The sequence below is a fragment of the Sapajus apella genome, unplaced genomic scaffold (assembly GCF_009761245.1).
Source record: "Sapajus apella isolate SASKATOON/1434 unplaced genomic scaffold, GSC_monkey_1.0 scaffold10, whole genome shotgun sequence".
Classification (NCBI taxonomy): Eukaryota; Metazoa; Chordata; class Mammalia; order Primates; family Cebidae; genus Sapajus; species Sapajus apella.
Window position 1 is genome coordinate 3,938,726 of NW_022436950.1, and position 26,940 is coordinate 3,965,665.

Genomic DNA, 26,940 nt, shown 5'->3' on the forward strand with positions numbered 1-26,940 from the left:
GGGTTTTCCAGGCCCGTTCCTACGTTCATGAAAACGCTGCAGCTCCAGGTTCACGCCACCACAATTAACTCTCCACCTCCCACCACCCCCAGAAAACAGCACACTTAGCTGATTTCCAGGATTTATTTGCTTGCTTGTTTTGACTAAATTGTTGGTTATTTCCTTTTTTTCCAAAGAAGAAAGGAAAGAAAGGCAAAAAGAAAGAGAAAAAGGCCAAGAAGGATAAAGATCTAACAGCCGACAGGTGAGGAGCTGACTTGTGGTTTTGTGATGCACGTGAGAAGTGGGTGCCCCCGAGAAGAAGATAGGAATCCCCAAGCGCACCCCCTTCTGTGATGCCACGCCCTCTTCATACTCCACAGTCCCAGAGTGGTGAGAGCCACCTCTAATTCCGTACAAATCCCAGACTGGAAAGATGCCTGGGTGACCAGAAGGCAAGCCTGGACCCCCATCGCTTCTGAGTTCATATCACTTTTTTAAGTTTTAAAATGCATGGAAGGGGTGTTCTTTAAATTTTTTTAAGAAATAACACCCTGGTGACACTTTTGAGGAAATAGACTATTTCCCTATAGTAGAGCTCCCACAGGATAGCAGTCTGCCCAGGCGCCTCTGCTGAGGCCCTTGCTCCCGCTGGAAGGAATAAGAGCGGTGAGGCCCAGTCTCAGGAAGGGCTGTGTCATCTCCTGGAGCTTCATGGGCCCAGCTTCAGTGCAGGACAAACGAATTCAGTGTTCATTTTTAATTTGGAGGGGCCTGAAAGTGCTTTAACATTTAAAATAAATAGTACTAGGTTTTCAAATGTTATCAAGGAATTTAATTAAATCCCTAATAAATGATGTGGGAAATAATTTTGAATGTGTATTTTTCTTCCTATGGGTCTTATTAGTGGGTCTGCACCCGTGGCTCCTGTGTTTGGGGGTTCCCTCCCCTCTCTTGGTTCTATCACTCTTCTGTCTGGGGGTTCCCTCCAGTCTCCCGTGGCTCCTGTCACTTCCCTGTTTTGGGGTTCCCTCCTGTCTTCCTTGGTCCTGTCACTCCCCTGTTTGGGGGTTCCCTCCTGTCTCCCTTGGTCCTGTCACTCCCTTGTTTGGGGGTTCCCTCCTCTCTCTTGGTTCTATCCCTTTTCCGTTTGGGAGTTCTTTCCCCCCTCCCTTGGTCCTGTGCTTTTCTATTTGGGGGTTCCTGCCCCAGCATTATGCTTCCCAAACTCTGTTCAAGAGAAGCTGCTTGAGGGAGAAACCCTGCCTATAGCTCTCTGGAGGGGAAAAGGAGGCCAGAGCACCCAGAGCGGCAGTAGGCATCTGTGGACACCTCCAGGGAGGCCAGAACACTGCCGCAGCCCTGGCAAGCAGCCCCTGGAAACAGAGTCAGAGGCAGTGTGGATTTCTGCTCTCTAGAGAAATGGTTCTCCGGGACCTTCATAGAGGGAGGGGGCTGTAGCTTTCTCCACTTGAGGCTCCATTGTCTGAGAAGCAGTTCAGGGTGGAGATGCTGTGGCTGACTGCCGCCTAACAGGCAACTGGTCAGCATTTTGAGACTCGGGAGCCCCAGTTCCTGGGGAGGCACACATGTGTCCATGCACAAACACTGGCACCTCCTGGGGAAGCTTTTGGGGTCAGAGGGGCCTCAGAGTCCCATCTCTTAAGGTGAGTGCAGCCCATGCTCACACACAGTGCCATGGTGCCTTCTAGTAGCTTTTTGCTTTTTGAGATGGAGTCCTGCTCTATTGCCCAGGCTGGACTGCAGTTGCGCCATCTCAGCTCACTGCAACCTCCACCCCCGGGGTTCAAGCAATTCTCCTGTCTCAGCTTCCTGAGTAGCTGGGATTACAAGTGCCCCCCACCAGACCCAGCTAATTTTTTTGTATTTTTAGTAGAAACAGGGTTTCACCATGTTGGCTGGCTGGTCTCTAACTCCTGACCTCAGATGATCCACCCACCTTGGCCTCCCAAAGTGCTGGGATTACAGGTGTGAGCTACCACACCCAGCCTCAGATCTTCTTAATATAGTTTGCTCTGATTATGTTAGAGAATCTTCTTCAAATTTATGTTAATATTTTATCCTATGTTACATGTTTATATTAAATAAGTATTCAAGTTAAAACACTACAGTTTTAACTTGAATACTGATACTTCCTTGATATAGATCAGATATTGCTATCCCAAATTCCACTAAATTAAACCTTTCTTAACTTTCAGCAGAGGGCATACTCCTTTAAATATGTCTGATGGATTACAACTCCAGTCATCCCCTAACAGTATTTGGCTTGGGTCTAACTGGTGTTCTTGGATATCTTTTAATCACACTAACTTGTATCACAGAACAGTCAGAAGACTTAGAAGAAGTGTCTAAATAAAGTTGTATTTACAAATCTCAACTTAGAGAAAGACCAGAGAAGGTTGGAAGAATAAAACAAAACATCTCAAAGGATGATACTGAATAATATTTGAGTTTAACCTATCTAATTCCTGCAAGCCAAAACCCAGCACGTATCATTGGGAGTTTCATTCATTACGTGGAATGCTATGTCCATTTTTTTCTCAATTAGTATACATTACCAATATGCTGGATATATGCCCAAGGTCCTTTTAGAGAAGTGGTTTTGACATCTGTGAACACTCCATGAAGTATAACACCCTCCTAAAAAATCATCAGCCTCATAGCTTTAGAATTACCTTCAGCATAAGCCTTTGTTCTTGTTCAAACAGTTGTGCAATTGGGTTAAAAGGAAACATAAATTTCACAAAGGATTCATGATCTATTACAGCTTGCAGATGCTAACTGAATAGATAATTACAGGTCTATTGCATTACTAGTATTGGGTAATTTCTAATTCATATTTGTGCCATCATGAAGACTGATGGAAGGGCAGACTGCAGGAGTTATGGCTGGTCCCAGACACCCAAAGAGATCACTCTCATTAACGGGAAACATCACATATACACATGGATGAGTGAACGTACTGTTTTAAAAAAGTATTGTTTTTAGAAACACTTCAAAAATCCTTTTATTTGAATATGAACAAACGTACTTTGAAATAGATCTGGTTTAAGTTGATCTCTAACAGAAATACCACTGGTTTCTGTGCGCGTGCCTCTGGAACAGACGCCCTGCTTTCTCCCCAGGACCATCGAGTCTCTGTATAAGGAACTGGTGGAAGAAGGGTTACTGATCCAGGCTCTGAAAGTCAACCTCTCTGATTACATTGGTGAGTACAAAAAGAATAATGCATGTGTGTGTCACATGTCACCTCTCATGTTTTGAAATCCCAGCAGCCAGAAATATGTTTTATTTACATTTCTGTTCAAGCCAAAACCTGGCTCATGGCGGCTTGTGGTAAATGTTGGATTGAATTGATTAAAACGACCTAAGAGGCTGATGTGAACTAACAGATTCTCTTCATAAAATGGGTGCAGCTCTCTCCCCTCACGTGGTAGAAGCAGGCTTTTAACCTACTAGCAAGGTTCCTTGATGCCTTCTTTCTGGCATAATCTGATTTAAGGAAATGGGGAATCATAAAAAAAATACACCTAGGGGACGGCACCTGGGGCTTCCGCAACAGAATCCTTACTGGAGGAATTCTTTCCAAAATAGAGCTTCCAATAGAGACACGAATATTAGGGAGGACCGAGGTGAGGACATCTGTTATCACAGCCTCACCTAATGGTTTTCTCTAAATTTTTAAAAAACAAGTCGATGACCTGAAAACATACTTAAAGCTTAAAATTCCTCATAACTCTACCATCCTAAGGCAATTATTATTTTTACTTTTATGAAGAAATTATCCCTAATGAATGACAACATTCTCCTACATAACCACAGAAGGAAAATCACTCAGAAAATCGAACAATAATGCAAAAATATACAGTGAACCTTCAGCTTTCCCGATCATCCTGATAATGTCCTTCATAAATATTTGTCTTCCTCCATCCAAAATCCAGCCAAGGAAGGTGTGAGTGACTGTTGTATCTCTTCAGCCTCCCTTAATTCCTTCCGCCTGGAACAGTTTCCCAGCCTTCTGCCATCTTTCACAACACTGACATTTTTGAAGAGTCTAAGCTGTTCACAGACTGTCCCTCAATTGAATTTTTGTCACGGTTTCCTCATTATTTGATTCAGGTTAAACATTTTTGACAAGAAAATGACATAGGTGATGGTATGTCCCCGTCCGTGTTTCCCACTGGGAGCACTTCCTGCCACTTTGTCCCATCAGTGGTGATGTTAAGTTTAATCCTGTGGCTTAGGTGCTATTCCCTGGATTTCTCCACTGTAAAGCATCATCTTTCCCTTTATAATTAATGAACAATCAATCCAAGGGGTGATATTTTGAGACTGTGGAGATTCTGTTCCCAGCAGTCTTTCAGGAAAGTGTTTTAGCACCCACTGATGATTTTTATATGCGTCAGTTATTGCTGTAGCAGTTGTAAAGTGGGGATTTTTCTCTTTCCATCATTCCTTCTACATTTAATAGATATCATTCCTTCTACATTTAATAGATATCATTCTTGTGTAGGGAAGTGTGGAATCTTTTTAAATTGTGTTATCAGTGTGGATACCTGGATTCTCTTTTTATTCAGTGTATTATTGTCTGTCCCTATCATTATCCATGCTGATTTCTGCATTGACCCAATTTTCGTCTCTAAGGGCAAGAAGGCTGGCATTCTCCTTTGATCAAAGGATGGTTATTTTAATCCCTTTGCAAGACAGCCTTGTTTTCTTCTTGAGGGCTTGAAGGAGCCCTCACATTTCCTAATAGCATAAGAACTTTGCCAGAATATATGTTGAGATATGTTTGGGGTTTCTATTTATTTTACTATCTGCGTTTCTTCTTCAAGTGCTGGAGAATTTTCTCCTGTACCTTGATTCTGTTTTGTTAATTCTGTTAACATTTTTAAACGGCCATTTTTAACAGAACTGTCTCTTATTTATGGTTTGGATTCCTGAACAAAAGATCCCAGTGCCTAGTACAGTGCCTGGCACATGGTAGATTCTCATTACCTATGTGTGGACTGACTTCTCAACTAATTATTAATTTCTTATCCCTTCTGAAATTTTTCAATGTCAATTTTCAAGAAGCATCTTTAAGATGCCCAAGGTCAAAGTGGATGGAGTCGGCCATTTAAGAATATCTCTGATATGGTTTGGATCTGTGTGCCCACCAAATCTCATGCAGAAGTATAACCCCCAGTGTTGGAGATGAGGCTTTGCGGGAGGTGACTGGATCATGGAGGCAGTTTCTCATGAATGGTTTAGCACCATGCTGCTTGGTGCTTTTCTCACAGTAGTGAGTTCTCATGAGAAAGTGCGTAGCACCTCCCACTTCTCTCTCTCTTGCTCCTGTTCCTGCCATATAAGACGTCTACTCCCCCTTTGCCTTGTGTCATGATTGTAAGTTTCCTGAGGCCTCCCCAGAAGCTGAGCAGATGCCAGCATCATGCTTCCTGTATACCCTGCAGAACCATGAGTGAGTGAAACCTCTTTTATTTATAAATTAACCAGTCTTGGCTATTTCTTTATAGCAATGCAAGAATGAACTAATACAGATTTTGTGACAATGACTCAATCTAACCAACGTAGTCAGATATCCCCCAAAATCTGGCACACTTTGACCTTGTCCATATTTTCATTTTTTCCCAGTTAAGGTCCTTAGCTTGAAAGATGGCAGTGTATCTTCCTAAATCCCCACATCATAAAATAGAGCAACTAGAAAACAAAACCAAAACTCCCCAGGCAACACTTGCACCAGAACTAAATGACAAGTTTTCCCCCTTGAGCCCCAAAGTACAAGCTTTAGGGATACTAAAGGACCTGAGAAGAGGAGACCCCAATATAACCAGAGAGCAATGGGCCAGGTAATGTGCAGTAGGCCAGGTAAGAATCAAAGCTGAAACTAGGAGGGGTTTTGCCCACCTCAAAAGCAGATGAGCGCAAAAGACCCGAATAAGAAAGTGTGAAGGGGCTGGAGTGGTGACCCACCCCAGTCCCTTCCTCCACAGGGCCCATACCATGAAGACACTCTTGGGAGTGAAATCAAAATTGAACAGGATGGGAAAAATAAAGATGAAACACAGAAAAGGCCCAGAAGAAATTAGGGGAGGGGACCAGAGCCACAATATCTCAGAAAACAAGCCAGTACATTTTTAACATCTATAAAGGCAGCGGAGCCTCCTGTGAAACTGGAAAAGCTGTCCTACACCACACTTCCTTCTAAAGATATTGGACTATTCACTCATATAAATTTGAGCAATGGAAAAGTTCAAGGTCAAAGCCCAACAAAATGATCATAAGGAAAAAAGAATAAGAAACCATTAACATCCCAAAAAGACATCTCCACAAAGCAGGCCTCTACTGAAACCATTTCAAAACAAGTTAATATACCTTAAGAGCCAGGTGCAGTGGTTCATGCCTGTAATCCCAACACTTTGGGAGACCGAGACGGGCAGATCATTTGAGGTCAGGAGTTCCAGACCAGCCTGGTCAACATGGAGAAACACCATCCGTACAAAAATTAGCCAGGTATGGTGGCACACACCTGTAATTTCAGCTACTTGGGAGGTTGAGGCAGGAGAATCGCTTGAACCCAGGGAGGCTGCAGTGAGCCAAGATTGTGCCAATGCACTCCAGCCTGGGGGACAGAGCAGGACTCCATCTCAAAAAAGAAAGTTGATATACATTTTAAAAAATTATAGAAGACGTATGAGAACAGCACAAAATAAAATGAGTAAAACCCAGAAATGAGGTGACAAAACTCAATAAATACAAATAAAGGAGAAAATTTTTTAGGGAAAAAAAATTATAATGAATGCAAGAGCAAATGAAGATAATAAATAACTAAGAGAAATAAAAGGTGAAAAGACAAATTTTTAAAAGTAAAACTATGTAATCCCAGCACTTTCAGAGGCTGAGGCAGGTGGATCAGGAGGTCAGGAGTTTGAGACCAGCCTGGCCAATATGGTGAAACCCTGTCTTTACTAAAAATACAAAATTAGCCAGGTGTGGTGACACATACCTGTAATCCCAGCTACTCAGGAGGCTGAGGCAAGAGAATATCTTGAACTCAGCAGGCAGAGATTGTGGTGAGCTGAGATCATACCATTGCACTCCAGTCTGGGCAGCAAGAGTGAAACTCTGTCTCAAGTAAAAAAAAAAAAAAAGTAAAACTAAACATGAAGGATATTAAAAGAATTCAAAAGAACATATCGAATATTGATGACAGACAAAGAAAATCCAACATACAGATAATATGAGTCCCTACAGAAGAAAACCAAAGCAAAGGAACAGAACAAATGCAAAGGATTTTAGCCGGGCACAGTGGCTTGCAACTGTCATCTCAGCACTCTGGGAGGCCAAGGCAGGAGGATCTCTTGAGACCAGGTGTTTGAGATCAGCCTAGCAACATAGCAAGACCCTGTTTCTACAAAAAATAAAAACTAGCTGGGCATTGTGGGACACACCTGTAGTCCCAGCTATTTAGGAGGCTGAGGCAGGAGGGGCGCTTGAGCCTAGGAATTCGAGGTTGCAGTGAGTCCGGATCATACTACTGCATTCCAGCGCAAGTGAAAAAGCAGGACCTTGTCTCTCTCTCTCTCTCTCTCTCTCTCCATCTACACACACACACACACACACACACACACAATTTTAATTCATGAAAATTTATTTTAGCCCTTTTCCTGTTTAGAAAAAAAAAATGCAGCTGCCAATGCTCATTTAACTTTACATAAACACAATCTTTGAGGCTAAAACAAATCTGACTGATTTTCCATGTGAAAATAAAATATAAAAACTGTTCTTGAAGTTATTTCTAAACAGAACTAATATCAGAATTATCCGAATCATCAGAATTGTCTATTTCGGAAAAATATCCATCAAATGAATCTTCAGCCACCAACCATTGTAAGCAATGTTAACATCATGTGTAGGAATGCTACGTTTTCTAGGATTTGATATTTTCGGCAATCAAGAATTACTATACTTTGTACATGGAAATACTGGAAACAGAATGCTATAAATAGAATGATGTCTTTTGTTTCCAAAATCAACATTCAAGAGCTATGTGAAAATAATAATAAAAGCAAGATATTTCATGGCAAAGTTATCTCAGAGGAAATGCTGCAGCCGGACGCACCTCTAGCAGGTATTCTCCGGGACAATGGGGAGAGGCTTTAAATGTCTAAAAAATATTAAAACCACATAATGAAAGATCACACTGTCTGTCTAAGAGTATTGACTGAGATTGATCAAGAAGACATATTCTAAGAAAAGTGCCTTTGGGTATCTAGGTAAAAGAGCTCACATGACTTGGAAAGGGAAGAAAATTAGATTATCATCAGACTTTTTCCACAGCAATGCTTTACACCAGAAGTAAATGGAGTAACATATTCAAGATGCTTAGGGAAAGGAAGCAGGATCTTAGGACTTTGTACCCAGCCAAATTTATTTTCAAGTACACAGGACACAAACTTACAGACATGCACGAATTCAGCAATTTTCCCCCTGAGCCCTTCCTGAAGAATGCTGAGAATGACCTACTGACAATCAAAAATGACCTACTGACAATACAATCCTTGGCACAAGGTTTGGTAGTGAGCATTCTACATACCCATAAAACCAAGAGTAGGTGAGGACGTCAGGAGAGAGTGCAGCACATACGGCTCTGTGCCCCGACAACACAGCACTGCAGAATTCCCACCTTAGGGGGCTGGGATCCTGCACAGCTTGGAACCTCCTCCTGATGAGGTCAACTCAGGGGGCTTAGAAATGCCCCCACCTCTGGAAAGCCCACTGCTCTCAGCACCCAGATAAGTCATGCCTCGTCATCTGGTCTAAGATGAGAATTAACAAGACGAGGACCCAGGCACCCTTACTCACCCTTGGGTTCCCTGGTTTTGAATTTATTGTGTGGTTTCTTTTTAACACCTTGACAATGGAGGCATGGCCCAGAGGGTTCCTCTGTTTCCCTTTCTGTTGCTCCAGGGGCCAGCACTGCAAAGCCTGAGTGAGTGCTCAGAGCCTTTTATTTCTTCCTGCCTCTAGAAGAGGAGAGAGGGTGGATGTGGGATGTGCCTCCCCAGCCCCTCATCCAGGCAGGGCAGGAGCAGGGATCCCCAACACAAACGTGGCTCCACGGATTGATGTCTTCCACCAGGACAGGAATGCTCTACACAGATCTGGTATGCTCAGCCACTGGGCACCAAGTTGCTTTTTTTCGTCTTGAGATTTGTAATCCCACTCTCTCCTCAACACCATTCAACTCCCAGCAGTCATTAGAATCACCGCAGGTTAGAGCTACAGGAGACTGAAGAGGATGAAGAGGAGGAACAGGGCCAGAGAACGTGAAGCCTGCACTGCAGAGCTTGGGGCGACCCCTCCTCCAGGCGCAGCCCTCGGCTCTCACCAGCCCACCCCCACCACCCACCGCACTGCTTGCTGTGCCCCTGCATGGCCACCCTGCTCCAGAACTGGCCCTGTGCCCAGCAGCACCTGACACAATCTCAGGTGTGCGTGAAAGAGCAATTGCCTTATTTTCTTTAAATCACCTTAATTTGGCTTCACAACCTCTATTCTACCAAGGTGATTTAAACTCAGTCCTTCTTACCAGTCCCCACCCCTGCCCCTAGGAATCATCAAGGCCTCCAGTTCCCAGGTAGCACCAGGGTGCTGCAGAGATATTCCGGGGGCTGGTGCCCTGGAAGGCCTCCAGACCTCCAGGGCCTGGGCTGGATGCCCACTGCTCAGGGACCACTGACCAGTCTCCCCTCCTAGGCTCAGGGAATCTCTCCTCCCTCTCTTCCTTCTGAAGCTGCCTCCCTCCAGGATGCCAGGCCTTTACTCTTTCTGTGCCTCAGTTTCCACTCCTATGGGATGGGGTAATTATAGCAAATGCCTCACCAAATCACTGGGAACGTTAAGCAAATTGCAAGACGGAGTGGCCCAGGCTGCACCTGCGCAGCCTTCAGCTGCTCCTAGCATGTGGCTGGCGATCTTTGGTGTTTCCTGGTGTAAAATCATCACCTCCCTCTCTGCCTTCATCTTCACGTGGTGCTCTGCCTCTGTGCAGGTCTGCCTCTGTGTTCAAATTTCTCCTCTTTTATAAGGACACCAGTCCTGTTGGATTTAGGGTCTAATGACCTCATCTTAATGAAATCTCTCTGTAGCAACCCTATTTCCAAATAAGTTCATGCTCTGAGATGTTGGGGATTAGGACTCCACACAGAGTTCCAAGAACATTCCATCCCACCTGTCACATAGTCCCTGTTTGGTTTTCTGCCCCTTCTAGGTTTCCTGGCATTTTCATGCCTTCCATCCCAAATGCCTTTTCATCTGCCATTTTCTTCTCCCCTCCCCTGCGGAAGATCCGATGTCTGTGCAGGGAGTCCTGAACTTCCCAAGCTCTGAATGCATGGATGGGAAGGGGCATGGCTTCTGTGTGGGGCCACAGCAAACACAGTCATGTGCTTTCAGTGTGAGTGTCCAAACTTGGCAGGCAGCCCAGGCTGCTTGTGTCCTTGCCTCTGTCAGAACCAACAGCCAGTAATCCAACGGAATATCATTTGATTAAATAAAATCTGTTAGGTTCTAGAAAATATGGTGCATCTGGAGATTAGTGTGGGTTTAGATAAGCAGGAAAATTGGGGTCACTTTCCCCTTACCTCTGATGTTTACTGGCAATGAGCCCTGGATTGAACGGTTGCCACAGGATCTCCTTCTATTCTAGCGGAGGCCAAATTAACCACTCTTCTGTTTATTACCTGCTCGTTAAAAAGTGTGGTATCTGAAGCTGTAATAGATGCTTCCATTATCACTCATTCTCCCAACCAATACCCATCGTCCTTGCCAAGGACGTTTTCTTTTTTCATGTGGAGGCTCTGAAAGGCTGCCTCCCCCACGAGAAAACAGAGATCACTGTCTGAATTTTAACTCCGATTTTCTTAGCATTTGAAAATGCTTAAAAGCTTTGGATATTGTCAGTGTCTCAAACACAAATAAACGTGCATGTTGTACACATGTAGCATCCGAAGCTCTGCAGGACCAGGCCTTGCTATAGGAAGAAAGCATCAGGGGAAAAAAATGCAGACACCATGGTTCATTCATTGAATATTTTTACTCCAGATGCAGATACAAATCAAGAGAGAATCATATGAACCTATAAAGGTCCGTCCTCGTGACAAATGGAGACAGCCAAACTAATTTTCTTGGTGACCTTATCTAAATTAGTTAGAAAATAACACTTCAGATTTATGACTAGTTACAGTTAAGCCCTTTGATGTGTTCTGATTAAACCTGTAAGATTTATTTCTGTATTATCCCTTTGCTAATCTCTTAAAAATGATAAAAATGTAAATGAATATTACACTCAAAAGGAGATGTTTCTATTTATCCTAAATGAGACTCATACCCTTCCTTTCAAATGACTGCATTTTGTACTCAGATGTATACTGCTCCAATACAAATTCTACAGTGATCTTAAATAACTTATTTGTAAAGCTTGCTCAAACATTATATATAATCTCTTGGAATATGAATAAAGCAGAACCCACTATATTTCAGCCTTTTTGTGTGTCCTTTTTAGCACTTTACCCCATTTTGCATAACTCAATATTCAAATGTTGTTTTAGAAAATATTAGGAGGCGAATAGCATAATTTCCTGCTTCCCCTAGCTAGTAGAGCAGGGCTTTCTTGCCCGGATAGTTTTTCTTCAAACCTTTCTCTGAGAAAAGACATGTTCTTCATAATGACTCTCCTGATAGGATTCTGTCTGCTCTGAAATGTTAAACTTGTATTCTGCTTTCATTTTGCAGGTGCCAAAATTAGGCAGCTCAGACCAGCACTGTTTTCCATTCATTTTTCCTATGTTTCTTTTCTCTCCAGGTGAGTACAGCTACCTGGGGACCACTCTTCGCCAGGTGTCCATAGAACCCATGCCCTCCCTCCTGGATGTCAGACAGCTCATCACGTTGTACGGAATCTGGCCATTAGGTAAAGACTCGGCGTGCGCCGATGTGCCTTTTCCAAAGCAGGCTTGCACCACTTGCTGGCTTGGACAGTGTGCTTCTGTTTGTCATCTAAAGTGCACTGCAGCCTAACGTTTCCTGCTGAGACTTCTGTGTGGGCACAGTTTCATTCTGATGGTGTGCCCACAGCACACGAAGTACTACAGGGAGAGCACGTCTCCGCCCTGTCTGTGTGCCTGTTTAGCTGTGCTGGGCTGAAGGACGTACGGGCGATGAGCTGGGGCGATAATAGGCAAAGCAAGTATCTGCAATCACAATTAATCAAATTAGAGAACGGCAAGGGCTACACTGCCTTCCACCCGCAGGCTTCTATTATGAGGTCCTAAACAGAGGCGGCCTTTCAGGAGTCAGTGCAAGCGTATTCACGGATCTAAAGGATCACCTTTAAGGCCCTGCCGGTTTTCACCGAAGTCTACTCTCACTGCTAAATGAGGTTCAATTGTGATTTTTTTCAGACAGACACACTAGAGCTCTGTGGTGTGCAAGTGATGCAGGAAAGATGGGCTCTCCGTCACACAGATAGCTGCTACTCACGTTCACTTTTTTCTTTTTTTTTAAATGGCTTTGATATGTGTATGACCTGAATCACCTGGGGCAGAGACGGCAACTCCAGCCAGGAGTTTCAGTTCTGACAACAAGTCTCAAATAGAAATCACCTTCTGTGTGTTTAATTTGCTTTAAAATGGGATGAGAGTAGTTCAAACACTGATTGTTCCACTTTGACTTCAGAACTTAAGCCTATTGGCAAGAAATAGTTAATTCCTCTTCTAACTTAATGTCAGAAGTAGTAAATGGAATTTGGGGCCAACATACGTTTTATATTAGTATGATATATTTATATTAGTTTGCCCTGCATTCAACACCTGGGTATCGAAGGCTACTCGGTGCTGGCCCTGGTTTCATCTCCCACCAGACCCTTCCCAGTGGACAGGGTCCAGGTTTTACTGATTCGTAAGCAGGAAAAGGTCCCCCCACTCCCACGGACCCCCATCCTGGCTCCCAGCCAAGGCCAGCAGAGAGTAGCCTTTGATATCCAGGTGTCAAATGCAGGGCAAATGAATGGTTTCTCTCTCCTGTTGTGGAAAAAATACATATATTCTATGTACTAATATATAATAGCATATAATTTATATTATTTATATATAACAAGTATATCAAATTTGGGGGTCGACATAATTTGTGGTCAACAGAATAAACATATGATATGTATGGCAGTCAATGGAAGTGAAATAGAGGAGGCCTCACACTTCCTCAAAGTGTCATGGAAGGCAGTAAGGCAGAAAGCACCATGAGGCCGGGCACAGTGGCTCAGGCCTGTAATCCCAGCACTTTGGGAGGCCAAGGTGGGGGATCACCTGAGGTCAGGAGTTCGACAGCAGCCTGGCCAACATGGTGAAACCCTGTCTCTACTAAAAATATGAAAAAAAAAAAAATAGCCAGGCATGGTGGTGGGCACCTGTGATCCCAGCTACTTGGGAGGCTGAGGCAGGAAAATCGCTGAAACCCGGGATTGTGCCATTGTACTCCAGCCTGGGTGACAGAAGTGAAACTCAATCTCAAAAAAGAAAGAGAGGGAGGTGGGAGGGAGGGAAGGGAGTGAAGGAAGGAAGGACAGACTGACCAAGAGCCATTAATTTGGGACGGGAATGCCTCCCTAATGAGGCTGGTGTATTTCACAGCTGCAAAGGATACAAGCTGGTATCTGTGGTTTCCAAGCTGGCTTTGAACACGTCACAGAAGGGCCCCCAGGAAGTACCTCAGCTGCACCCTCCCTTTCTCACTGAGGTACCTACTGTCCAGAAGGGCTGCCGAGTCCTCGGAGAGCAGAGCTGGCTGGGGCGTTTGTTCTAATGACAGCGTGTATGCCAAGTGTTTGGAATGTGTAGAAACGTCAGGCAGATGAACTGTGTGCACAGTGAAGCTTTTGGGAGTCTGATTTACAGTTCATACATTAAAATAACATCCTGTTATAAAAAGGAATGTTCAGATCACCTTGATGGTGGCCACTGCCCAGACTAAAACCCTGGCCACTCAGCAGAGGACCTTGGGAACATCTTGTGGCCACTTACATACCTGGCCAGGAGACACTGGCTGCAGTCTGGGGCTAGGGCTTAGACTCCAAAACCCTCTTGGTAGAGAAGAGGAAGTCCAGGAGGCATCTGGTCAGCATTCACCCACCCTCCTGGAGATATGACTGCCACATCAAGATCAGGGAGGAGTGAAGAGTGGGGGCATGCCCACAGAGCAGACACAGCGACCACTGTTTCATCCCCCACCCTTCCGGTGGATGTGGTCCAGCTTCTACTAATTCGTAAGCACTTCCAAGATGCAAAGGGGCTTCCTTGGAGGCACAGGGCTAGGAAGAGGCTAACCTGGTTTAGGACACAGAACACTGGCCTCCTTGTTACCTCTTAATCCTCAGAAAGTTGAACAGGGCTCAGGTGCGAAAGCTGGACCCATACTGTGTCTCTTGGTAGCTCTACCAAGGAAGAGCCGTGGACACTGGCACATGTGTGTCCCACCAGCTCCTGGCCCTCTGCCCACCTTTGCCCTTCCTGAGGTTAGCCAGGCCCCAGTTGGAGAAGGCTCCCTGGGACCACCCTTTTCACCTCTCTGGGTGACCTTGGTGACCACCCCCTTTGTCTGGAAGGCCACTGACCGTATCCCTGCCACACACTCTCCCGGGTCCACCCAGCCGCCCTTGCCCCTCTCCCTCCTGCCGCCCCCTCCCAACCCAAGAGGGTCCTCAACACTGTTCTCTCCCCCCTCACCCACTTCTGGAAACCCCTCCCAGCCCCAGGCATCAGCCAGCACCCCTGGCACCTACAGTCCGACCACCTTTCAGGGCCTCTGACCGCTGGCTCTTCGCCCCTCCCTGTGCTAGCCTGGCTTCCCGGCCCCACATGAAGCCTGCCCACACACCCCCTTGCTGCATGCTCCTGTTCTGCCCATTCCTCAGAGGCCAGTCCAGGTGACACCTCCTCCTGGAAGTCCAGCCTGAGCCCCCCGTGGGGAGCAGTTTCTTGTCTGAACTCCCTATGGCTCTCCTGGACCTCAGCCTCACTTGCCTCCAATTCTCCTTATGTCAACACAGGTTCGGCTCCACCCTGGCCATGAATTCTACACAGCAAATCCTGAGTCTTTTCCACTTTTGTGTCACTCCCCACCACAGCCCCCACTCCCACGGACCCCCACCCTGGCTCCCAGCCAGGGCCAGCACAGAGCAGCCTTCAATGCCCAGGGGTTGTCGAATGCTGGGCAAATGAATGGCTTCTCTCTCCCGTTGTGGAAAACAGTCTCTCCTTTATCCCATTACATTGCTGCAGCCCCTACTAGCTCCCAAAAAAGCATGCTCATTGAATTACATTTTAAAGAGAATTTGCTCAAAACTGTTTTCCAAGTTTATGTGGAGAATGGCAGGTAACTATAAAAATGGTGTGTCTAATCATCACTTAAACTTTCTATCATCTTTTCAATTACACAAGAAAAAAAGAAAAACATAATCATTATATTGACATTTACAGAGGATCAAAAAGAGCCCATTAAGTGGCTTAACACAAACTCACATGAGAGTAAATGATTTGATCACAACACTTTCCTGAATGTAATCCCATTCAGCTTTTGGGTGCGTTGTGCCCAATACCTGCTCTGCTTGTGTTTTCTGCAGTGGAGAATACCCACGCCTCAGGCCCCTTCTGGGCGCTGAGGAGATTGACAGTGTAGTGGAGAACACAAGGCATGAGCCTCTGAATGACTCTAATAATTCAAGTCGCTTGATTATCAAGCGTCAGATCAACTCTGCCGCTACTGACAGGCTAGAAACCAGGGCAGGAGAAAGAAGTTCAGGCTACTGCTGCCTGGATCTCCATCTTCCCTTCATCTCACAGGAATCACTGAATGGTAGGCAGGAGGGTTGTAGGGAAATGAACTCTTAGTCAGCCTTATAGTCTGTGTCTCCACATTCCTCTTCCCAAGCTTTCCAAGAATCTAATGCTGCTGACAAGCAGGGAAAGCACTCAAAACAAAACAAAACAAAAAAACAGCCGGAGGTAAGCTATTATAAGAATGCTCTTTAAAATTTTGAGTTTAGGGAAATACTGATGTGGAGAGGGGGAGAAGAAGGGAACCAAGGACCCACAGAGACCCCATGGCTCCACCGCAAGCCCTGACATACAAATTAAAGGTGTCAGGGAGCCAGCTGGGGTGGAGGCGTGTCTCTGCTTTGAAATGCTTTCCACGACGCCTTTATCACTGTTGCAGAAACGGGGGTCACACAGTGCAGTTCTGGCCTTGAGTTATCCTAGTCAAAGAACCACCGATTGTCTTGGCAGAACATGAGCACCTTTGCCTCTGCCTTTTTTAGGTTCTGCAGCAGTGCATGAGAAAGCTCCTTTGGTGAAATCGCTGCTGTTAGTCGGGCCGTCTGGGGTGGGGAAGAAAATGCTGGTCCACGCCATCTGCACTGAAACGGGAGCCAACCTCTTCAACTTGTCATCCTCTAACATCGCTGGGAAATACCCTGGCAAAAATGGCCTCCAGATGATGCTGCATGCAGTCTTCAAGGTATTGATTATATGTTTGGTTTCCAACTCTCTTCCCTCTTTCAAATTACATTTTCAAATCCTGTAGATAATTTCCACTGGCAGACAAGCATGACTCTTAAATTTCCCCATTGTCTACTCCTGTAAATTACTTCATTATTGCATATGGCCAAACACACACAATTAGAAGCAGCTTCTTTCTTTTCGTAAACACCCTACTATGGCATCCAGATCACCCTCCCTCCACCACAGGAACCCTTCAGGAAATGCTTTCACGTCTCATTGAAAATGAAATCCACAATTCCTTTGTTCAGCCCACCTCACTTTCATAATTGGTATCAGGTACAGGTATTTGCATTATTTGGATTCTTCTTCGCATGACATGCGTTGCCAAGATATGGCACCTTCTATGCTTCTGTGCACTCCTCACACAGGTGTGATGGAGAAGCCTGCAGGCACCTAAGCCGAACAGAGTAATGTAAAGACAGACACGGTGATATCACAGGATCAGAGCAGCTCTGTGATCTTAGCTAAGCTCCTCGCTTTCCTGGGTCTCCATTTTATCATCACAAAATGAATGCGTTTGAAAGAACTTTGATACCGAATATTTTATATTTAGTTTCAAGGCTTTACAAAATTTAATTTTTACTTGGTTGAGAACTTTGAGGTTAGTTATGCTATTCATTTCAGTTACTTCAACGCCAGCTTTTACTATATCAAAAGCTACATGGTGGCAAACACTGTCTCATGTTTGAGGGTAGGTGTTGGCTCTGCGTCTGTTTTCTGAGGGTCTCTAAAGGATAAGAGATGCTCATCATCAAAGAAGTTTGTAGGAATGATAAACAGACAGGAGTGGGTCCTTTTTAGTGTCATGCTAATACACCAAAAAACAAGGGAGCAACAGCAATAGGATCTCTTCCCTTAGCCACATGGTCCCTCCCAGTGCAGCCATTCAGGACACCCCACTCTCCATTTCTCTCATGCTTTTAAGGAAGGCGTTCAGAGAGGAATCTGTGGAGTATACAATGTATAACCACCATTTTCATGCACTTTATGATCATTGTACAACTTTTTTTTGAAATTTTGACTCAAGTCATTTACCTACAGTGGATGCTTGAATGACACAGGGGTTGGGGCGCTAATCCCCTGTGCAGTTGAAAATCCACATATAGCTTTTGACTCCCTAAATTGACTGGAAGCCTTTCCAATAACAGAAATAGTTAGCACATACTTTGTATGGTGTATGTATTATACACTGTATTCTTATAATCAACTGGAGCAAAGAAAATATTATTAAGAAAACCATAAAGAAGAAAAAATATATTTACCGTTTATTAAGCAGAAGTGGATCATTATAAAGGTCTTCATCTTTGTCTTCTTCACATTGAGGAGGCTGGGGAGAAGGAGGAAGGAACTGGAGGAGTTGGCCTTGCTGTCTTAAGGGTGGCAGAAGTGGAAGAAAATCTGTGCATACATGGAAAGCCTGTTTGCCAGGCTCCTCTGACTTGGCAGTGGCTGAGGGATGTGCTCCTTTCTTTCAGTTTTTCATCTATTGCTTTTCACGGGGCTTCTTGGAATTGCCCCCCATGCAAGCACACGTCTAACATTAGCCAGTGATCTGAAGGTGAGCTGGAATTTGAAACCAGGCAGCCTGACTTGTGTCCTCCATGTGCTTAACTACCAAGCTGTAAGCACTAAGTTCTTCAGAGGAAAAGTAAAATGAACCCATTATCTTGCCCAAACACCTACATCTGTTCATTCTAAACATCAAATTTTGTTGACATTTGGCATTGTCAAGTAACAGACAGAAACACATGAATATAAAATTATTGGTGTTTAGAAAGCATCTGTATATCCAGACTGTTCCATACATCACTATGTATTGACTCCTTCGGTCCTTATGACAACTCTGTGAGGTAGGCCCTATCATTATACCCATTTTACTGATAGGAAAATTGAGACACAAATCATTTTAGTAATTTTCCTGGTTGCAGTGCAATGACAGGATATCACACAGTCTGGCTCCAGATCCTCCAAGTTTCAAAACTGCAATTATACAGCTGCTCACTGACATAGGGCTGAATTAAGTACCCATTTTCTGTCTCACCAAACAGCTTGGTAGCTCCTGGTGTGAATCTAGGACAGAGCAAGGACGTGATCTTTCTGTTCTCACTCCAGGAAAGTATTTGTTCCTGCTGCTCAGAGATTTTGTCTTGATACCAGATAAGCGATCTTTGCATTTATTAGAATTGTCACAAACTGGCATTGTGTGGACCACAGAATGCTGGGTGTCAAATTATTAAAATGTGAAACAGCACATTTACCCACCTGGGCCACTTCATGTCAGAGTGCCTGACACACACCTCATTAGGCTTCACCTTTCTTGTGTATATAACTGATTAATGAAAGACCCAGAGGTCTCAGGAGTGGGAGTCATTCAATTAAAAATTGTGCGCGGTGAGGCCACCGTGTTCCAGTGTGACTGACAGAGCAGCTATCTGCATTGCAAAGAGGTATTTGCTTTTAATTAACCAAAGGCAAGCGGGACATGATGCTTGTGCTGGAAGTCAACGGCAGGAAGCTGGAGTGCATGACTGTGCCGTGTGAGCCGCAGAGCACGGGCCGGGGCTCAAGGGCAGCAAAAGGTGGCTCACGGTGTTTGCGGAAGAAGGCAAAATAACAGAAGGGCCCTTTGTTGTCAATGCTTTTGGTGTTTTGGTCATGAAGTCCTTGCCTGCAACAGATGCTGGAGAGGATGTGGAGAAATAGGAACACTTTTACACTGTTGGTGGGAGTGTAAATTAGTCCAACCATTGTGGAAGACAGTGTGGCGATTCCTCAAGGACCTAGAAATAGAAATTCCATTTGACCCAGCAATCCCATAACTGGGTATATATCCAAAGGATTACAAATCGTTCTACTATAAGGATACGTGCACACGAATGTTCATTGCAGCACTGTTTACAATAGCAAAGACCTGGAACCAACCCAAATGCCCATCGACGATAGACTGGATAGGGAAAATGTGGCACATATACACTATGGAATATTATGCAGCCATCAAAAACGATAAGTTTGTGTCCTTTGTAGGGACATGGATGAACCTGGAAACCATCATTCTCAGCAAACTGACAGAAGAGCAGAAGATCAAACATCGCATGCTCTCACTCATAGGCGGGTGTTGAACAATGAGAACACATGGACACAGGGAGGGGAGCACTACACACTGGGGTCAGTTGGGGGGAAATAGGGGAGGGACGGTGAGGGGTGGGGAGCTGGGGAGGGACAGTAAGGGGAGAAATGCCAGATGTAGGTGATGGGGAGGAAGGCAGCAAATCACACTGCCACGTGTGTACCTATGCAACAATTTTGCACGTTCTTCACATGTACCCCAAAACCTAAAATGCAATAAAATAAATAAATGGGAAAAAAAAAAGAAGGGCCTGATTCCTCTTCAAGTCTTCCTAGAGAGAAGTCCTGTTACCGAGTTAATCTCTGGAGGGTAAATAATGCAACTACTGGGAAATGCTCATCATTTCTCACTTCGGGCAGGTGGAGTTCGCGTCGCCCACAGCTCCCTGGAAACACGCAGAGAAAATGAGTCTCTGATTTGTTTCACAAATGTAAATTCAAATCCGTTTTGCAGTTATTGAGTTTGGAGAATTTCTTTATTTTACACATAGTAACTCTGATAGAATAACGACGGAGGGGTGAGGGGAAGCGTTTTCTTTTTAAGAAATATGTTTACAAGTAAATGACTATCATTTCAGATTCCCTATACTGCTAAAGCTATACATAGAAAAGAATATGCACATCTTGGAAATATAAGGACTATATTTGTCTAACCAATTAACAAATATTTGACAAATGATGAACATGCAATAACCGTTTCATGGGTAAAAGAAGTCAGAAGGCAGGGCTGTTGCCTACCAGCCTCCTACTCCAGACCTCTTGTTAGAGAGCCAAAGGGAGGTCAGGGCAGGGCTTAGGGGAGGAGGCTGAAGCAGAGGCTGCTTCAGCGGCCCCCTGGGTCTGGGGCGAGCGTCCTCTCTGCCCCCAGAGATCCTCAGGTTCTCCTTTCCTCCCCTCTGCTTGGTAACCTGGCCCTGAGGGTGAGTTAGAGCAAGGACCTGGGAGAACGGGGTGGAGGCAGTGTCTGCTGTAGGACACGTGGCCCACAGGGGTCTGCAGCATCTGGCTCTTGTGCCCCAGCACTAGCCCCCCAGCCCCTCTGTGGGCTCACAGCCAGCAGTCTTATGGCAGCATAGTAAGGATAATGCAGAGGCCTACACCTGGCCCCCAAAACAGGTCTGATCAAAAAGGAGGGGGTGAGGAAAGAGAGGAGCATGGACAAGGGGGAGAGGGATGCAGGATTTAGGGGCTCCAGGGCAGCCTCAGGTGTGAACACGGTGGGAGGCCACTGCCCTGAGTCTTGAGCGGGTCCTCCATGAAGAGGCCAGGCTCACCCGCTGCATGTGGAAGGCACCTCAGCTAAGGAAAGACGTGCACACAGGCTTTCGAACCTTTTCTTTCTTACACAGGCTTTATTTTTCAGAGCAGCTTTCGGTTCCTGGCAAAAGGGAAGAGAAAGCGCAGAGAGCTCCCACATAACCTGTTCCCACATAGGCAGGGCCTCCCCCACTCTCCACATCACACAGTGGGCCACGCCCACGGTGTGCTGCAGTAAGGAACCCAAACAGACACTTTATCAACACCCAAAGTCTATCAACACCCGCTGTCAGTGAGGGTGCGGCCTCTGTACGGCCAGCGAGGCCTCTACCTTTGTTTCCATGGCCTGGAACGCGGCGTCAGTCGTGGGAGGCCACGTCACACCAGACACCCTGGAGGGGCCCAGAGAGGGGAGGGAACCTAGACCTTGACACATAGGAAACGCCTCAGATTCAGACACGTGAACCTGGAGAGAAAGAATACGAAAGAAAGGCCCCTAGACCAGGGTGGGCCGTTTAGCCGGGTCCAGCTGTGTCAGAGGCTGTCATGGAAATGGGGACTCCCAGGAGGAAGGAGGCAAGGAAGCCAGGCTTCTCCAGGATCCGTGTCACACACCCACTCCACCTGCCCAGTGACAACAGGGAGCACCCCACACAGGGATGGCGTCAGGCTTGGAGGCCCCAGGCACTGTGTGTCAGTCAGATGTGGGAACACACCCTTCAGGCTGTCAGTCACCATAAACACAGTGGCATTCGCAGGTGTTCTGTATCGGGGCAGTGGGGACGACATGGGACCAGGGTTTGATGCCACAGGCATTCAAAATGTTTAGGTAACTGGAGACACTCGGGATGGGGGGTGATGGGAGTGCCTTAGGAAGTTAATAATGGCTTTGCACACACGCTTCTCCCAGCTGGCCAGAGTCCATGCCATCTGGCGAGAATTCATTGGCCCTAGTGTGGTGGGCAGTGGGCTGGGGAGGAGGCGGGACTTCAGGAGTTAAGGTCAGGTGGTTTGTAAGCCTGACGCTCGCCACCATCCAACACCTTCCCCTTCACCACAGTCAGGATAGGCACTAATTACATCAACATGTTCCTCTTACTAGCACCAACCTGCCCCTGACACACATGTGCACACACTAACACACTGACACATATGCACATATGTGCACACTAACATACATACAGACACATGCACACTAACATACAGACACACATGCACACTAACAAACTCATACATGCACACACACACTAACATACACACACTCTCACATACACTGACACACACTGACCACATACACACATGTGTCCTGTCCTAGTTACTGTGCCCAATCTTTCCTGTGAGCTCCTGCATCCCAGCTCCCCTCTGGTGTTTTCCTCTGCCTCAGTTTACCTCCCATTCCACCCAGGGTCAGCCCAGCCAGGCTTCTCATTCTAGTATACCTCTGCCCTTCTTTTGATGATCATTTATGGTTTATACCCAGCTAACTTACAGTGAGGAATTGAAGTAACTTCTGCAGGTACATAAAAGGTATCACAAGGAAATAGAAACTTAAAATATAATTTTTAAATAGTGGAAATGCAGAGCAAAATGTCATATGAAGCATTTCAACAGAATCCAAGTGACCACAGTATGGGAAAGTGAGCTCCTTCCCCCCACAAATAAGCCACGCCCCCCTGCACCCTCCCTAACCCCACAACACCTCACTTAGCGACATGCATTCAGACACAGGCAGCTGCACCCTCCACAGGCAGGGACCATGTCTCCCAACTCCAGACACTCCTGCCTCCTACCACAGAGCTCTCAGATGCTCTGTAAATATGTGTGGGATGGATGGATGGATGGATGGATGGATGGATGGATGCATGAATGAATGAGTGAATGAATGAATGAATGTGTTTCAGCTGAGACACAGCAGCTGAAAAAAGCAGTAGCTGTTTTTTTCCTGCAGTTCTCCTTGGCAAGCAAAATAGGATCCTTTCAGAGAGAATTTCCAAAACGTCCAGGGGTCATTTGGGCAGAGCATATTCATAACCCTGGCATGCCGAAACACAGACAGGTCTTCGTTGTTGAGCCATTATGCCCCGAGAATCTAATTCTGATGATGAATGTTTGACATTGTTTCTTTGGAAAATACAAAAGATCAATCCCATAAAATACATGTGGATGGAGACGTCTTTAGTTGTCTGCTAGAACTTCCTAGAATTCGGAAAAGCACATGGCGGAAATTTGTTTTTATTTCATAATTGACACAAAACAAAAAACCTCTAGTGATATTTGATAGGCGCAAAGAGCCCTCTACTGGCGGGTGGAGTGAACTATCGGACAGAACTCTGCAAAATTCAATTATGAATTAATTAATGCCATTGTCCATGACCTCAGACTATCTGTGGGTAATTTAAATGAAGCCTTTTCATAGCTAAATGAAAATTAGAAAAGCAAAGGATACCATTTTTCATTAGCAAATTGGCAACGAGTTTTGTATTATTCTTAATCCTCATCGAGAAGAGTGTGGACAGCCAGACCCCTACTTTATTCCTGGGGAGAGTGGAAACAGATGGAACCCCCAGCAGGGCAGTGTGACAGCGCGCATGAAAACGACACGCACAGAACATCCAGGCCCCTCCACCTGGAAGCCTCTCTTCTGTCAATCATTCTAAGGAAATTCTCAGCCAGGTGCCCCAAATAAGTACTGTTTGGGGTAGAACAAGACGGAAACCATCTATACATTCAAAAACAGGGGATTCATTAGAACCATTCATCCTGGCGCTTCCTGTCAAAACGATAATAGAGAAATAACTTTCCTGTTACATGAATGAAGCAGCCCAGAAAGAGGTGTGTGTTGAACAAGATCCCATTTTTGTAAAGGATCTGTAAGTATAGGAAATGTCTGGTGATTGATTCTAGGTGCAGGGAGAAAAGGTGTTGTTTATGCCATTCTGTATATTCTGAGATGTTTACTAAAGAATACTGCTTTTCCGCAAACTGTACGAGCAGATCTTATTCCCAACAGATGCTCCTGCAAACACTTCTTATCTGGCTGGCATACTTTCTGCAGCGGCAGCCACCCTGCCCTCCCGTGTCTGTGGTGCAAGGAAAATGAGCCCTTCTCCCCGCCCATCCTCCCGCCTTCCATCCCTAGCCCATGCCATCCCCAAACTTTCCTGTGTTCTGACTACCTCATGCACCACGTCCCCCCCAGGCTTCCTGTCTGCCCGTCTTTCTGAAGGAGCTCTCCCTGTCACCTGGCTCTCCCTGTCATTCACTGTCTGCCTGTCACTGTCTGCCCGTCTTTCTGAAGGAGCTCTCCCTGTCACCTGGCTCTGTTCCCTCCACTCCCTGCCAAGGCCACCAGCGACCTCCTCATTACCAAACTCTCTGGTCGGCACAGGCCACCGCTGGCCGTCACCCTCCTGCTCCTTGACCCCTGGATTTGAGGATGGCTGTTCCTCCAGACCCATCCCTTCTCTCCACGGCTGCTGCCCCCTGGCAGCCCACACCTCCTCCTGCATCATCGTATTCCCTATGTGGTTCCTGGCTCTCTGCCTCCCTCACCCGGCCTCATCCGCTGTCCCCCTTTACCCAGGAATTTCTTCCATCCATTCTTGAGGCACCATTAGTTCATGGTGCCCTTGCGTCTCCCCTACTCCCTGGCCCTAGCAGCCCTCCCCGCTGCCCAGGGGCTCATGGCAGCAGATACTGGCCTCTTCATTACCATCCTCTGGGCATCTAGCATCGAGCCCCCTCCAGCAGTCCACATCCCACTGTCACCCAGTCTGGCCAGTCCTGCCCTCCCCACCCTGGCCTGCCTATCCCCCGACGCAGGCTCTCATATCCCCACAGCTGCCCTGTGGCCCCTCCCTGCCTGGACCTTGCCCCTTCCTGCGCCCACTGCCCACACCTGCCTGCTCCCCATGGCCAGCACAGCTGCCACCACATCCTCCTCTACACACTCCCCAGAGGGATTTTTCTGTAACATAAAAAGGATCAAAGTTCTGGATTAAAGTCCTTCCCCAGCCTTCCACAGCCTCTAGGATACATGCAACCTCTGTAGCATGGCCATGTGCTTTTCTGACCCCTTCCAGAAGTGCCAGGCGCTCCCCATGTGCCGCAGGTGAGGACGCCTCACCCTGCACCCTGGCTCCTGGCCCGAGCAAGGAGCTTCCCCCTCTCCAAACCATCTCACCTTCTGGAGACCTCAGAAGGCCTCCCTGCTTTAACCACTGTCTGCCGTCTTCATTCCTGGTTCCCCCCATCTGCCCACTTCTCCCCCTTTCTGTCACTGCTGGCCCTCACTGACACCCCGATTTCCTGGGAGCACGCTCAACCTCAGGTCTGCTCTCCCCGGCCACAGGCGGGCTCCTGGAGGTCAGGGACCCTGTGTTATCAACTCTTTGTGACCCTGGAACCTCACACAGTGCCTGGCATATCAAAGCTCTTCTATAAACGTCTTATGAAGGAACCTGTCTTTCTTCCCCACGACAGTCTTTCATGCATTTGAAAGCAATGAACTCACCCACCTCAAGTCTTCTCCAAGAGAAGCAGCCTCTGTCCCTTCCATCCTTCCTGGATGAAGTGGCTTCCGCCTGACACTGCCCCAGTGTCCATGCCTGTCTTCTCTCTGTCCAGACCTGAACATGGTCCCCAGGAGTTCCGTGACCAGCGGGCCACTCAGCTTCCCTAGGGGAAGGTCAGGAAAGCCAGGGATCCGAGCCTTGGAGGGCAAGACAGTGACGGCTTTAGCATTCTTCCTGCTGGGGCGAAAGAGGGTAGCGGGTGATACAGGTCAAGGGTAGAGAGACGCTTGGGAATAGGCATCCTGTCTCCCCTGGCAATGTGGTGGCCGCCTGGTCCATGCGAGGCCTTGTGGGTGTTGGGCAGATCCAGGTCCTGCCCGGACGTCCAGCACTTACCAGTTGCTGAGCCAACACACGATTCACCCTCACCTTGCTCTGCCTCAGCAGCCTCATCTGTGAAAGGGGAGAAGCCACAGGGTGTGCTTGGCACGGCATGGAGCATGTGTCCAGCGAGGATGGAAATGGCGTCCCGGATGCCAAAGCACGTTGCAAACAAACGTTAGCTGTATTGTTAACATCATCTAAGAACACTCTCGGGAAGCTTTTTCTGTTCTGTTCGGTAATAATTGAGCCCTTCCAAACCACCTCACTCCAGGGTGCCCCGTACAACCCCGTGTGCCCCCACAGCAGGTGAACGAGGGAAAGGAACTCCTTCACAGGTGCGTGTGTGAAAAATACAGGAAGCACGGAATTCCCCCATTCGTTCTGAAGGAGCCTACAATTAAGAGAACAATCGCTAACTTCACAGTCAACAGAACGGTGCCAGCGTTTTCAAAACAACAGATTCCAAATCAGATGCTGGAAACAAAATGTGGGTCTCAAAATCATTCCAAGTTAGTACGACTCCTGTTTCAAGGCTGCGCAGCTTAGTTCATTAAGAACAGAAAGAGAAAAGTGAGCGCTGAAGTACTTGGTACTCACATCTGCAATTCCCATCTGGGCTGAGAAAATAGGGGCACCCCAATAGAAACGATGGAAAACTCGTTGCTTGCCAGGTGGACATCTGCGAGAAGTGACCCACAGCAGCCATGAGTGCGGTCTGGCTAAGACGAGAGAGAAGCTGCTTTGTTTTTATTTTTAACGTTTAGTTGAGGTTCAGGGGTACATGTGCAGGTTTGTTAAATAGGTAAACTCGTGTCACAGGGGTTTGTTGTATAGATTATTTCTTCACCCAGGTATTAAGCCCAGTATCCAATGATCATCTTTTCCGTTCCTTTTCCTCCTGCAAACCTTCACCCTCAAGGAGGCCCCAGTGTCTGTTGTTCCCTTCTTTGTATCCACATGTTCTCATTGCTTATCTCCCACTTTTAAGTGTGAATAAGTGGTATTTGGTTTTCTATTCTGCATTAGCTCCCTAAGGATAG

The 26,940-nt window shown here is 46.3% G+C and overlaps 1 protein-coding gene across 1 annotated transcript in view; it reads left to right on the top strand.

Moving 5' to 3' along the window:
- IQCA1 (IQ motif containing with AAA domain 1) overlaps positions 1 to 26,940 on the top strand; it is a 170,849-nt gene that overhangs the window by 118,424 nt on the left and 25,485 nt on the right. Inside the window, exons 12-15 of the mRNA XM_032277697.1 lie at positions 177 to 244; positions 3,126 to 3,208; positions 11,870 to 11,977; positions 16,376 to 16,575. Of these exons, the coding sequence (XP_032133588.1) occupies positions 177 to 244; positions 3,126 to 3,208; positions 11,870 to 11,977; positions 16,376 to 16,575 (459 nt within the window). The remainder of the gene's footprint in view (positions 1 to 176; positions 245 to 3,125; positions 3,209 to 11,869; positions 11,978 to 16,375; positions 16,576 to 26,940) is intronic.